Genomic DNA, 15114 nt, shown 5'->3' on the forward strand with positions numbered 1-15114 from the left:
CCCCCCCCCCACTGAATTAAATTCTTTCCCTAGTTAATTCTCAACACACGGGAACTTAACAATTCTAATAAAAAACACTGGATTTCAATAAAAAAAAGAATGAATTTTTAACCAGTAACTGGAATTTTAAGGTAAAACCAATCATTTTTTTAATTAAAATTAGAATAGTTGAATTTTCAGTTAAAAACCCGATTTCAAACCAAAATAAACGAATTTTTGAAAAAAAAAGTTCCCTGCGGCAATATAAAGCTGCGTTTACAAGTGAAGAATCATTGTTACTCAATGTAACATTGCAATTAAAAAAGAATTATCTCGCTTTCGAAGAAATTCCCTGTTTGAAAAAACCCCTGAAATTTCCAGGTTTTTTTCGGAACCTTCACACCTTGACTGTCTATCCTACCTCCCTGATCACTAGTCATGTAAGAATGTAAGAAAATACTACAATTTAAATATAATCTAACTATTTTTAATTTTTAATTTATATTTAGAAAATTGTTGTTTTATGTTAATGCAAATAGGGAACAAATGTTGATTCTTTTCTTTTTCTTCTATTTTTGTTGAAAAAAACTTTCCTTCGCTCATTGTCCCTTGGGCTAAATGGACAGGGATGTGTTAAAACGAAAAAGGATTAATAAAATATCATTTGTTGTAAACAAATGATAATATCATATAATGAACATTATCGACTGTTCGTTTTTTAAGTAATATATAGGCCAAAAATTACTTGTTTTTATCGAAAAGGTGTACTTGATCATAGAATTACCATATTTCATTCGATATTATTTATTAAGTTTAAAAGCAATTTCTTTAAATTAATACGCATATGAATGTTATAGATAGAAAAAACTTGCTTTTTAATTTTCTGCAATTTTAGTTTCAAATTATGTCTCTTTATATGAATAATTATGACAATTTGTCCTTGAATATCATTTGTTAATTTCATAACAACATTACTGGCAATATATTTTATGAAGAATTAGGAAAATCCCGGGTTTCCACTGACTATATATGTCCACTAAATTTATTTTTATACATGATTTTTTTATAAAATTAACAAATAGTATCGTGATGAATTATCATCTTGTTGATAAAAGCAAATAATTTTATCGATATCACATTACTTTAAAAACAAACAATAGAGTATGTTCGCTATTTGGTCTTATAATTTGTGTATAACTGACAGTAGGAATGTGGTTTTCAAAAACATAAAAGAAAAAGGAAAGAATCAACATTTGTTCGCTATTTGCATTAACATAAAATTCTAAACAATTAAAATATCGCTTGCACATATCAATTCTGAATTTAATTTTATATGTTTCTGAAAAATCTTGAATCAATAAAAAATTGCGTTCTAAAAGTTTGTTTTTATTTTGTTTCAATATACTTAGTTATTTGATTTCGCCCCACTATACTCGTCGTTGCGCGTCGATAATGAGACCGCGCAGCTGCGCTAAAAAATTAAGATCTCCGAAATTTAGAGATTGTCTATTAATTTGTTTTTAATCTTCTCCAGAAATTGTATTCAGAAAAAATTTTAAAAGCTAAAAGTATATTTTGAGCAAAAAATTGAACAAATCAATTTTTTAATATTTTTTAGTCCTTTTTTTAATGTTTCTAATTTTGAATTGTATTTGAAACGCCTATATATTATACGTAAGGTATACACCCAAAAATCATTAAAATTTAATTTAAAAAATCGGGTCTCAATATTCAAAATCAAGTTTCATCAGAATCGCTAGACTTTTCTACAACTCTTGACATTTGCAAAATGGGTTGACCCAGGTGTAAAAATTAAGTATATATAACTCTTCTATCTTCCAGAACGTTCATCTGTTTGGTTGAAAACACATTTTTTGCACTAACCATTAAACTATTCCATTTTTGGTTAAAAATGCATCATTTTCAGTTACAAATTAAATTTTTTAGTTAAAAATGTATGTATTTTGTTGAAAATTCTTGGTAGACATTTAACCTACTTCGCTGAAAATTTATCCTGTTTAGTTAAAAATGCAACTGTTTGGATGAAAGTCAACTGTTACATGCTTCGTTTAGAACTCATATTTTTTGTTTGAAAAATCTATTATTTCACAAAGTTTAACTACTTTGAAAAAATTAATGTTTTATTTAGAATTCATCATTAAGGTAGAAAATTTAACTTTTTGCATCTAAATGAACTTTTATGTTAAAAATTCTATGGTCTAGTAGAAATTCCATTTTTTAGCTTGAAAATTCAAAAACTAGCTTTAAAATGAAACTTTCCATCAAATCTTTATCCTGTATATTGGATAAGATGGGAATTCGGCTTTTTTGATAGAACAGTAAACTTCTTGGTCAAAAATTCAAGTTTTTGGTTTAAAATGTAACAATTTTTGGGAAATTTTTTTTTTTTTTTTGTTCAAAGTTATTTTTTACCAAAGTTTTAATTGAAAAATTTAAATATTCCATTTCTGGTTAAAACTTAATCCTGTAGATTATATAAGTTTAAGATCCAACTATTTGTGAGAAACTTCATGCATTTTGGTGAAAAGTCTACTTTTTGGGTAGAAAATTAATTTAGTTTTTGGAAAACACAAAGTTTTGGGTCAAAATTCCACTATTTGGTAGAAAATTCGTATATTTTCTTAAAAAGTCGTCTTATTGGGTAAAAACTGATTCTCGTTTCTGAAAGTTTAAGTTTTTGGTTGAGAATTCAAATGGCTTGTTACAAATTCATCCTTTTTGATTAAAAATCATCTTCTTTTATCAAAATTCATCTTTTCCGACTTGAAAGTCCATTGTTATTTAAAACATTCGTGTTTCTAGTTTAAAAACTGGACTCTTTTGTTAAAAATTCATCTTTCATGTTAGAAAAATCAACTATCTTGGTTCAAAATGAACTTTTTTATGAAAGTTTAACTTTATCCTAAAAAATTTGTCGCTCAGTCTTGAAAATTCAAATATTTGATTGAATCTTAATCTTGTTTTTTTTTTAATTCGACAATTTGATTGAAAATGCATATATGTATGCTGAAAAATCAACTAATTTGTTAGAAATTTATTCTTTGGATTGAAAATTCATCTTTTATGTTAGAAAAATTACCTTCTTGTATGGAAAGTAACTGTTTTGTTCAAAATTCAACCATCTTCGAAAAAATTCGTCGTTTTTGGCTAGATATTTTTTTTGAAAATTGTACTATTTGTTTAAATCTTTAGCTATTTTCTAGAAAACTCGTCTATCTTACTGGAAAGTTCATCTATTTAGTTGCTAACGCAACTGTTTTGTTGAAAATTCGTATTTTTGTGTTGAAAATTCATCCCTTTGAGTAAATATATTTTATGATTGAAAATTCAACTATTTTATTAAACAAAAAAGGGGCTTGACGTCGCCAGGCCTTAGAAAACAAATACCCTAGCAGCACCAGACTCTGCCCGACCTCGACAGCATACTGAAATAAAATTAAAGTTTGATTATGAATTGTGAAGACGAAATTACCTTATCTTCGTGAGCTAACTTCGCACAGCCAACGCTATTGCGGAATTCATCCATACAAAATTCAATCTGATCATAGGACTTCACTTCAGTTTCGGACATTTCGGCTACACTATCGTAGATTCCATTGACCAAAATTTTTCCCTTTGAATCAACCAAGGAATTCATGAGATAAACAAGATCAGCCATAGCTTCGTGAATCGCACCGCCGAAAGATCCGCTGTGCAAATCTCTTTCGGCGCATTTAATTTCCACAAAGAAGTAGCAAACTCCTCGAAGGCCATAAGTAATGCAGGGCTTAGTTGTTCCGAGCCAGTAATTGTCGGAAATGCAAACGTAATCGACATCCTTAAGGAAAGTTTCTTTACGAGCGTAGAGAAGTTCATCCAATCCTTCGCTTCCACTTTCTTCCATTCCTTCAAAGATAAACTGTAATAAAAAACAGCATGGTTTAAATTAATTTAAATTGATTCGCTTTGTAAAATAATAAAAGCAGATGGACTTCCTAACGAACTGAAGGAGGGTTTCAATATTTATTAATTAAAATCATTGTAATTACTTTAATATTGACAGGAATATCAATTCCTAAAGCCTGATAGCCTTCCAGTGCATGAATCCAGCAAAGAACGGGTCCCTTATCGTCCGTGCTTCCTCTTCCGTAAAGTTTTCCATTTTTTTCGACAAGAGTGAAGGGCTCTGTATCCCAGCCATCTTCTTTTAAAGCAGGCTGAACATCCAGATGTCCATAAATAAGAACAGTTTTTTTCTTTGGATCGGTTCCAAGTTGGCCGAGCAAAACAGGTGGCAAGGGAATTTCCGCTCCTGATGGTATGTTTTGTGTACCAATATCTGCTAGTTCAGTTGTAGCGCCTAAATCTTTTATCTTTTGCTCTGCCCATTTCATCATTTTTATCACCTCATCTCTTTTGTCTGGCCATCCTGAGACGGATTTAATGCTTATTGCTTCTCCTAGGGTTTTTATGTAGTCTGCCTTGTGTGCATCAACGTAACTGAAATATTAAGGCTTGAAATTTAATAATAAACCTTTCAAATATATTTAAGGCACTATATTTTTTAAGGCATTTTTTACCATTGTTATACGACTCGTAGTTTTATTTATGATCAAAAAACATATTTTTTTGTAGTCGAATATAAAAAATAATAGCATTTTTTGATAATGGTAAGGGTAATGAACGTTAGCTATGGTAAAAGTTCAATGTACGTAATCATTATCAACCGATAAAGAGATATTGAAATTGGGTAATGATAAAGACTTATCAATTAAGACTAAATATAATTTTTTCTCAATTTTTGCCTAGAAGTCAGTGGTTTTTAGTGTAATTTAGAATTGTAATAAAATTCAAAATTAGTTTTTCTCATAAACTAAATTGCAGTTCTTACTAATTTTTGGGTTTACCATTGAGGAGTCATATCTTTTTAAGAAATCGAAATTATCAAAATTCCCAAAGTTGCTTTCTTTCACTTCTGTAACTATTTGTACAAATTTAAAAATTAAATACAAGGCTTCCTGATACGATTTTAATAATGAAAGATGCGGCAAAAAAAATTTTTGTTAAAAAATGTATGTCCTCCAAATGAAAAACACTTTAATTGTGAAATTATTCGATATAAAACATTTTAAGTTTTTAATTTTTTAATTTGGAATTATTTAAACTTCAAATTGGTCTATGTCAAGCGTTTAATTCCGAAAATATCATAAACTTTTAAGAAAAAAGTAAAAACGAGAACGGAAAAATAAGTAAAAAAAAAGAAGAAATTTCGGGTAGACTTTCGAAAAGGTCACCTAAAAATATTGAATGAATACTTGGCTTATGGGTTCCTTTTACATCCTAGTTAAAAATCCCCAAAGAATTTTTGGAGCACATTAATATAAACTAAGTTATTAACATTTTTCTTTTTTTTAAATTAGTTTTTTTTCAAAAATCTTGAAAAAACAGTGATCTGAGATAAAAATGCTATTCATAAAAGCTATAGATCTCATCTATAATTATATTTTGTACACGTAAATTTGTTTCCTAAAACTAATATTCTTAACAAAAATGACCAAAATTAATTCTCAGATATATGTTTCAAAATTATATTAAATATGGTAAAATATTAATTAATTTTAAAGGTTGAACCTTTCAAAAGAAGGAAAAATAAGTTGAAACATCTTCTAAATGATGAGAGGTATGTGGTCCAAACTTAGATCATGGTCCAAACCTCCTCCCGTCCATCTCAACGAAACCCTTTTCCAAAGCCAAAAAAAAACACGCGTCCTAGTGTGGGGCATTTTAAATCAGAAATAAGTTATGAGACGATGCTCCTAACTTAGAAAATTGTTTTTTTTTTTTAATGACCTGAAACTTATCAAAGATATGTTAAAATTTGCCAAAATTTTCAGTAATGTTACCAGAAAAATTATAGAAATTATCGCAAAGTGTTGAGAAAATTATGGTAATTATTGCTGCTTTATTAATATTCATATTAAGCAACAAATATTTACCAAATTTGGATTATATGTGTCCTGTTTAAACATAAGGTATAATCCAAAATAGAACACTCTGAGAAAGCTATAGAAGCCAATGGTTCTTATGAGCTATACTTTGAAGATTTACAAATATATTTTTTTTTATTTTTTAGAGTAGAGTGGAGGAAAAATTAAAAGGGCTTCAATTGGTTTTCATTCCCAAGTATTTAAAAGTGTATTTTTTCATGTTTTAAATCTTTGAAATCAAAATGTAAAAAATTTAAGTTAAATTGAAATCCAAATTAAAAATCCTATTTAACGTCCAATAATCAAATTGATGCAAAATCCTGTTAAAAACAAGAATCCAACGACCAAATTTGGACCACAACGAATAAAAAAAAAAAAATTCTATTGTAACCTGAAAAAAAATTGCGGACAAAAATAAATAAGAGGAAAGAAAAATGAGAAGGCAGCCAACCACATCCCCTTCCTTCTCTTTTTCTTTCTTTCCTTTTTTTTATTTTTGTCCGCAAATTTTTTTTCAGATTAGAATAGAATTTTTTGTTTTTGTTTATTCGTTGTGGTCCAAATTTGATCATTGGATTCTTGTTTTTAACAGGAGTTTGCATCTATGAAATCGTTCAAAAACTTTAAAAATTATATCTTAGCATAAAAAAACAGCACACGAAATATATAACACAAGTTTAATCTTCATTATCCTTTCTCTTAGAAAGAGGAAGATGAAACAAACATGGCTGTACCCCTTTGACACAATCATTTCTCAAATCCAACTCAACTATAACCATGTTTTTTTGGCGCAATAAAATGTATTTCATTATATAGTTTTTAAATTTAACGATACGGCAAAATCAAGTTACTTGAAACTGCAAAGACAAAACAATTTTCGACAAATATGGGCTTTACCCAATTGCTGTTTTCAGCGCCTGAATGATGTTCTTTAAACTTATCAAATTTCAAACTTTTTCAAACAAATGACATAAACCAGGAATTGAAAAAGGACAGATTCCCAATATTTTGTTCTCAAATCACTAATTGCAAAATAGATGGTTTTTAAATTTTGCAATTTTTACGACACATGTATTAACGATTTGCTAGAACTTTTTTTTTACGAAGTTACGGGTGTTTGAATTTTAAACATTGAAAACACGGATTATCACAAAATTGTCCAAATTTTTGGTAATGCTGTGATGTCTTTTATTCTAATTGAATCTGATGGAATTGCTCGACTTTTTAAAACTCCGGTAGACAATTAAAAAAAGGTTTCAATGTGACAAAATGACGGCGGATTTGTTTAAAATATTCAAAATTAATTAACTGACTTTAAAATCCCATGGTTTTTTTCTACTGATTTTTTTTCTAGATTCGGTTGTATTTAAAAAATACATTACATGGTAGTCTGCACTGTATCTGAGCACTGGAGGCAAGACAGAATTTTTGTTTGAAATACGAAAATCCACATTTTTTCCAAAACGGCACAAGATATGAAAAAGTCAAAAGAACAAAATTGTTTCTTTTTGAGATTTTTGCGAAAATATGTATAAAATCCTTGAAGTCTTTTTTTTCAACAATACAAGTTTATGGTGCGATGAAAACACAAAAGGGACTTAAAAGTGACGAATGTGAATAATGAATTGGAAAATTCTCTCTTCTCAGCAAGGTGAATTTACACAGCCTACATGAATGGCTCATGCACATAATACGTCACACTATTTTCCTTACTTTAAATAAAGACGAGAATAAAATTGCCTTGAAGCCAAAAGGAATACAACGATTTAAAAAAAAAAAGAAAAAGTATGACACGTAATATGTGCACGACCCCAAAGTCCAAACTGTATTAGAATCAGGAAGAAAAAGACATTTTTTTCTCGAAAAATCAGCAAGATACGTGTCATCTTATTCCAATTGAAAAACAACATATTTGAATAACAAATAATTTTGTTTGGCTGCGAGATTTGAAATGAATTCAGTCTAGAGAAAGAGAATTCATGTACAATTTGGGAAAAAATAATTTTATTGTTAATTACTTAATTTATATTGATCTGCGCCAAAAATCCTTTTGGGACTTTCAAATAAGATGCAAAAGGAATTATTAGGCCAATTATGAAGTCAATATTCTTAAGTAATATTTTCGGAAGTATACCCGAAATGACACTGGCATGGCTAGTCATTGTAACCAATTTTTTATTAGAGCAGACATTTTTTCCACCAGAACAGTAAACGAAAGTCGGAATTTCGTAGTTATCAGTATAACAACGTAACCTTGAGTAAAAAATAAACTAAAAAATGCTGTATAAAGAATACATAGTGCATATGTACTCATATTTGATAAATATTCAAGGCATTTTTTTGTTTTTAATGCAAAAGTAAGTTGAATGACATGATAGAACTAAAATAAAGCTGATGAAAGATGTTTATTGTCATTTTCAAATGCTGACCTGGAATCTCAAGCAAATTTAATTGAAAAAAATTTTTAATATTCGAAAAGCTGTTTCTATTTATAAGTCTGTCTTTAATAATAATCTAATAATCATTTTATAATTTAGAAATTTACAACCGATAAAATTGTAAGTAATGTCGTGTTTTGAAAAATAAAAAAGGTGATTCTTTAAACAGTCCTGTAAATTTAAACAAATTACATACATGTGCGTGTGTATATATAAAAAATGTAAACAGTATTTAAAATTAAACATAAATAATAAAAATCCTTTGAAACAGGTACCGAATTTTAAACTATATTTCATCAAAATAAATTTGTTGCAAAATTTTAAAAATATATAAAAAATCTAAATTTTATAGGTTAGGTTTTTTGAATTTTCAACAAATTGCAGATTTTTCATGTAGTTTTTATTAGTTATCAGATATATAAAGTTACTAAAGAAAAGTTTTAAATAGTATATAGTATAACAGTACCTGAAAAGTTTTTCCAGAGTTGGTGGAACAGCCATAATAAGACGATGCGTTGATTCTAAGTATTCAAAGTACAAATGCTGATAAACACGAAAGAATTCAACCTTTTCGGGAAACTGGACAAGAATGCAAGAACAGAGATAAAAATTTAAAAAATCGGAGTAAACCGGTTGGCTTCTGCCGGTTAATATTCACTACTGGCCGTTATTGCAAATACCTTTGGTAAAACTTAATATAAAAATTACTTCTTGAACTTCGTCAGTAGTTCTTAATGCCTAAATTGTTCTGCCGAAAAAAAGCTAGAACGAAATTCGTTCAACCAATGTCAGTAAATGAACTATAGTTCGCTCCTTTTGTACAAACTAGTCAGAGTCAGCTGATATAAATTGATATAAATCCCTGTAAGAAAAAAAAAGATTATGCCAGGAACGTAATCACCGATTTTAGTGCCCGCATCCATAGATGGTGAACCCAGGAACATTTTTATGAACTAAAAAACTAAAATTTTAATATGATTTTCAGACAATTTAATAAATATGAAAGAAATATATTTGAAAAGTTTTCGAATATTTTGGAATTAAATCTTCTTCCCAAATCAAAGATATTTTACCAAATAAATTTTTTGAACCAAATGCTATATGCGCATGCGCATCGAGTTTTTAAATTTTGGCGGTTATAATTTAACCGTTTTGTACATGTATATAGCGTCTACTGACGGCTACTGACGCAACGTGGAAACAAATCGCGTGCCTTTCGAGTTGTTTCGTGTGTTTCTGCCGCGTGTCCTAGAATACGTGGACAAAATATATATTCTGTGCAAAAAGACGAGATAAAAAGTGTCAAAGGTTGTTCAGCAAATTATTTTAAACGATACAACGGTTCAAAATCAAGGAATATTTGTCACAAAAGAGGTTAGTTATCTTTCTGTCAAATAGTCTGCCATATAGTCTTTCTTTCCCCTGTCATATTTATACAAAAATGTGCTTTATATCCATAAATAATCTCTATGCAATTTAGACAAACCGTATATTGTTAAAAATGTAGCACATTATTTAGTCTTGTATTCAGTTTTTGATTTTTTGGTTCTTGAAAAAATCACTTCAATAAAATTGTTACGATTTTTATTTTATTTTTTTATGAATATTTACGATATTCCTACTCACGTTTTGTGTTATATATTTGTTATTTATCGATGAAAATTGACAAAGAGGTTAAAAATCGTATATCTTTGTGTACCTAAAGACGGAGGTTTATTGAATTTTGACTATTTCCCTACAATATAGCTAGCATATGAAAATATTGGCAGATTGCCGTGCAATATTGCGATAATGTTCGTGCAACGTAGGAATTTCTCACTCAAACAATATTGCTGAACAATTTTGCAATATTTTCTACAGAAAAACGAATTATTTTGTAATGTGTACAAACATTTAGTGTTTTTCTTGCAGAAAAAAATGACGAAAATGAATGTGAAGGACAAACTACAGGACGACACTTTAGATCTCAGTTTATGTGATTTAGAGGAAGTGCCAGTTCGAGAAATTGTAAGTAATTATTTGACTTTTAATTATTTTTACTCGAAAGTTAAATTCTTTTTAATTCTTCAAAAAGATTCAATGTTTGGACTTCAATCTTGAATTTGTGGTTCAATACATTTGTTAATAGTAATTTCAGGGTGACCGTATGTCAGGCAAAAGTCAGGGATTTCGAAACAAAATTTTAAATCAGGGAATTTCCCTTTTGGTTACATTTTAAAGATAAAATCACTGGTCACTTTTTGAATTGAAAATATTACCACTATTGCATTTAAGTGTTATACCTATTTTAATGCTATACTAATTTGAACGGTTTCCAAAGGATTCTAATTAATGCAGGTCATTTTTAACAATTCGAAGGGATTTTCAAGAGCTTTAATAAAATTCAGGAGATTTGAAAATATTTTCAAGGACTAAAACATTTTAAGGAACTTAAAAAAATTCCAAGGCATTTTCAAGAGATTAAAAATTTTTTTAAATATTCTAAAGGATTAAAATATTTTAGGACATTTTATAAGATTCCAGGGAATTTTGAAAAGATCTCCGAGGATTTTAATGATTTTCAGTTGTGTTTTTCGAATGAATTTTTACGAGCTTGAAAAATTCTCAAAAGATTTCAAGGGATTTGAAATGTTTTAGAGTACTTTTGAAAAATCCAAGGAATTTTTAAGAGCGTTAAAAAATGTTCAAAGATTTGAAATATTTTAAAACAATAAACAACATTCCAAGTCATTTTCAAGAGATTTGAAAATTTTCAAGGGACTACCAAGGATTTTTATGATTTTCAGCTTTTTTTTAATCTCTATGAATTTTTACGAGCTTGAAAAAGTTGTTAGAGATTTCAAGAATGTCAACGGATTTGAAATATTTGAGTTTTTTATTCCAAGGAATTTGCAAGAGCTTTAAAAAATGATAAGGGTTTTGAAAAGATTTGATATATTTTAAGCCATTTAAAAAAATTCCAAGGCATTTTCAAGAGATTAAAAATTTTTCAAGGGATTTCAAAATATTCTACAGGATTGAAATATTTTAGGGTATTATAAAATTTTCCCAGCAATTTTGTATTGGTTTTGTATTTGAAGAGATTTCAAAGGATATTAAATATTTTAGGACATTAAAAAATATTCCAAGGCATTTTCAAGAGATCTACAAATTTTCAAGGGATTTTTTGGATTTTTATAAGTTTAGGTTTTTTAAAATTCCAATAAATTTCTAAGAGCTTCAAAAAGTTGCAAGAGATTTCAAAGGATTTGAAATATTTGAGGGTATTTTTAAAAAATCCTAGGAATTTTTAAGAGCTTTAAAAAATTACAAAGGGTTTCAAAAGATTTGAAATATTTTAAGGCATTTAAAAAAATTCCAAGGTATTTTCAAGAGATTAAAAAATTTTCCAGGGATTTCAAAATATTTTAAAGGATTAAAATATTTTAGGTATTATAAAATATTTCCAGCAATTTTGTACTGGTTTCAATAATTTGAAGAGATTTTAAATGATTTGAAATATTTTAGGGCATTTAACAAAATTCCAAGGCATTTTCAAACGATCTAACATTTTTCAAAGGATTTCATGGATTTTTATGATTTTAGGTTTTTTTTTAATTCCAATAAATTTCTCAGAACTTCAAAAAGTTGCAAAATATTTCAAAGGATTTGAAATATTTTATTGTATTTTAAAAAAATCCAGGGAATTTTTGAGAGCTTTAAAAAATTGTCCAGGGATTTCAAAAGATTTTAAATGATTTGTAATTATGTCAATGATTAAAGTTTTTAAACATAATTCCAATGAATTTTCAAGAGCTTGCAATAGTTGCAAGGGTTTTCCAAATATTCCAACGGATTTTAAATTTTTTAAGTTATTGCAAAAGATTTCAAGGCATTTTTAATAGTTTTCAATGACATGAAAGGGGCTTAAAGGATTTTAATGATTTTAAGGGATTTTGACAATTTTTCATTCGGTTGTAAATAATTTCTTAAAGTTTCTTAAGATATGGAACGATTTTATAGGACATTATAATACTTGAAGATATTTGAAAGGATTTCAGGGGAATTGGTAAGATCTCCGAGCCATAGAATTTCACGGGATTGTATTTAATGGATTGGAAAGAATTGATTTTAAGTTCATCTTGAATTGTTATTAATTGATCTTTAATTCTTTTCAGTTCTTCTTCAAAATTCTCTTGATTTTTTTTTTAATTCTTAATTGTACTCAATTCAATGGACTTTTAACATTTTTCTTCAGTTTAAAAAAATTAATCTTAAATTCTTAGGCATTTTTTATATATTTTAATTTTTTTAATTCACGCACATTATTATCTAAATTCAAAATGGTTTTATTCCATTTATAAAAGTTTCTGTATTGAAAATATTACAAGATTAGGATTTTGGTCTTTATATATTAATGGCCAGGGAAAACGAAAAATTAGGGGAAAAACAGGGAATTTTTCAAATGCAATTTTGCCATCTCCTTAAATTAATATTTATTTTTACTTTTTTTCAGGCCGTGCTAAAAAGAGCAAGGAATTTGGATTTATCAAACAATGCCTTGGTTTCATTACCCGTAAGTATAAATGAAAATATTTTGTATTAATTAATACATTATAAATCTGAGATATCTCAAGGCTAAGGTTGATTTTTTTTTTAAATAGAAAACGTTCGTGACCCTTACACAAATTATAAAATTGGACCTCAGTAAAAACATGTTGACAGAGATTCCAGAAAACTTTGGAGAAATGGTGCACTTGAGACACCTGGACCTATACAGCAATAAAGTATGCTTTTTCAGATAGATACATTAAATTCAATGAAGATGTGTATTATAAATATATTCATTACATTTATTACATTTAATTATTTACAGATAAGCAGATTGCCCCTGAGTCTCGGTAATTTGAAGAACCTAAAATGGCTCGATTTGAAAGAAAATCCTTTGGCTCCTGCAGTCGCCAGTGTCGCAGGCCCTTGCAGCAATGCAAGTGAATGTCAGGCTTGTGCTAAAAAAGTAGTTACCTACTTGGCAAACGTGCAACTTACAGTCGAAGAGGAAAAACAACGCAGAATAACTGCTGGTAATATTTCTCGACTAAAATCGCAATCTTTCTACAAACATTTCCCACGATTTAAAAAATAAATATCTTGAAAACGTTTTCTTTCTTCAGAAACAGAAAAGGCTGTCGCTACTAAAAAGGAGGGAAAAAAGAAAAAGAAGACTGCAGAAAAGGCGAAGACAAAAGGAAATACAGAAACGGACGTAGTCTCCGAACAAAAGGAAGAAACCGAACAAAATGACACGATCGTTTCAAAACCAAGTGAATCAACTGAAAATCAAAAGTCAGACAAAAAAAAAGGTACGAATTTGTAATTATCTTTAATATTTTTTATAATTATAGTCTTTATTAAATTAATTATAACTTGATTTTTCTGACAGATGGCATGAGCAGTCTTCTCTGCAAAGCAATTGTATTTCTCCTCATCTGGGCAGTTTTCTTCAGTCTAATGATAATTTTGGCCGTTGCGATTTTCCCGATTTATGACGAACGGCGTTCCGATGCAGCTTTTAGGTATTTGGAAACCGAGGTCGGTTTGCCCGTCAGGCACTATCGACAAGTAGGGAAAAATATGTTCGAGAAATTCGTCACTGACACGATCGTTTGGACCAATTACACACGGACACTCGTGGAAGGTTATTATAATCAGTATTTCATGCAGGACGCCGCTCAGACAAAAAATGTCACTTGAGGGAACGAAATTTGGAATTTTTTCAATCACATTCTATGCTACAAATATATTTTACAAATACGACTATATTGAAGTTTTACATGTTTCTGCTATTACGCAGAAAAGTAATTAAGAGATTTTCTTTCTTATGAAAGAGTGTACTTTGCCACTGAGTGGTAATAATTAAGGATTTTACCGACGTTGCATTTTTACATGAAACGGAGAAGGGAATTGAAAAAGAAAAGTTGGGTAGCGATATTCGATGATATTTTAACCTTAAGAACGACTAATATATGTGCAACTAATGAAGGAAAATAATAAAACGCTAAACGAAAATTATCGCTATTTACAATTTCATTGGCAAGTACCCTATTTTTTCTTGGGATATGATAGAATGTTTTAAATCCGAGACATATAAATCATAATTTAAAATTAGTTTTGACAGGTTTAATTTGAGATTCAGTCTTGAATGCTTCCAGTTTGAAATTGTAGATTTTTTATTGCGAAAGCTTTTACAGTGAAGTTTAAAATTTTGAGAATTTTTACGATCTTCATAATATCCCAAATCTATTTAAGACTTATAATACAAAATTTCAATTTTCAGCACTTCAAAATTTTTTTTAAATTCCATACATTTAGCACGTTTTCAAATGGAAAATTTCCAACATTAAGCGATTATATTTAAATTTTATTATAATTCATTTTACAGGTTTCCAATGTCTACTTTCACGAATACTGTAAATTTCGAAAAAAATTATTTGTCACTTAAATATGTTGTTTTTCAAAGGAAATGTGGTAACAGTTATCTCAAATAAAAAAAGGCGAATTGTAAAAAAAGGTTTATATATTTGTCTTTTTCTGTTAGATTCTCATAACATTTCTTGTCCACGTTCGAAATCTGTCGAAAATGTAGAATGATATCAATTAACAACATGGCGGTTTTTCTGAAAATATTTAGTCATTTTACTCAGGAATCCCAGCGTTTTTTTTCTAGGTTT

General features: G+C 28.6%; 2 protein-coding genes across 4 annotated transcripts in view; one reads left to right on the forward strand and one right to left on the reverse strand.

The window, feature by feature from the left end:
• Positions 1–9252, reverse strand: part of LOC117175791 (cytosolic non-specific dipeptidase) — a 23266-nt gene extending 14014 nt beyond the window's left edge. Inside the window, exons 1-4 of one of the 2 annotated variants that reach the window (XM_033365530.1) lie at positions 9085–9252; positions 8871–8983; positions 4029–4479; positions 3473–3898 (exon numbers count right to left, since the gene is read on the reverse strand). In XM_033365530.1, the coding sequence (XP_033221421.1) occupies positions 3473–3898; positions 4029–4479; positions 8871–8905 (912 nt within the window). In that variant the 5' untranslated portion in view covers positions 8906–8983; positions 9085–9252. Of the gene's footprint in view, positions 1–3472; positions 3899–4028; positions 4480–8870 lie in introns of both variants that reach the window. The other variant, XM_033365529.1, reaches the window with a different exon arrangement.
• Positions 9253–9582: 330 nt separating this feature from the next.
• Positions 9583–14453, forward strand: LOC117175793 (leucine-rich repeat-containing protein 59-like). Of its 2 annotated transcripts, none has more exons than XM_033365536.1 (7): positions 9583–9778; positions 10302–10411; positions 12900–12959; positions 13048–13170; positions 13260–13467; positions 13558–13746; positions 13827–14453. In XM_033365536.1, the coding sequence occupies exons 2-7, from the start codon at positions 10322–10324 to the stop codon at positions 14135–14137; spliced, it is 981 nt and encodes a 326-aa protein (XP_033221427.1). In that variant the 5' UTR covers positions 9583–9778; positions 10302–10321; the 3' UTR covers positions 14138–14453. The 2 variants fall into 2 exon arrangements, with proteins under 2 accessions (XP_033221427.1, XP_033221426.1); XM_033365535.1 differs by having other exon boundaries at positions 9601–9778; positions 10316–10411.
• Positions 14454–15114: the final 661 nt, after the last annotated feature.

This window comes from Belonocnema kinseyi, chromosome 7 (assembly GCF_010883055.1).
Source record: "Belonocnema kinseyi isolate 2016_QV_RU_SX_M_011 chromosome 7, B_treatae_v1, whole genome shotgun sequence".
NCBI lineage: Eukaryota > Metazoa > Arthropoda > Insecta > Hymenoptera > Cynipidae > Belonocnema > Belonocnema kinseyi.

What these genes read in the sequence shown, in the direction of transcription:
- LOC117175793 (XM_033365536.1), top strand. Translation starts at nt 10,322, where the DNA reads ATGACGAAAATGAATGTGAAGGACAAACTACAGGACGACACTTTAGAT. An exon ending in AAGTGCCAGTTCGAGAAATT is followed by an intron (nt 10,412 to 12,899) that starts GTAAGTAATTAT and finishes ACTTTTTTTCAG; the next exon opens with GCCGTGCTAAAAAGAGCAAG. An exon ending in ATGCCTTGGTTTCATTACCC is followed by an intron (nt 12,960 to 13,047) that starts GTAAGTATAAAT and finishes TTTTTTAAATAG; the next exon opens with AAAACGTTCGTGACCCTTAC.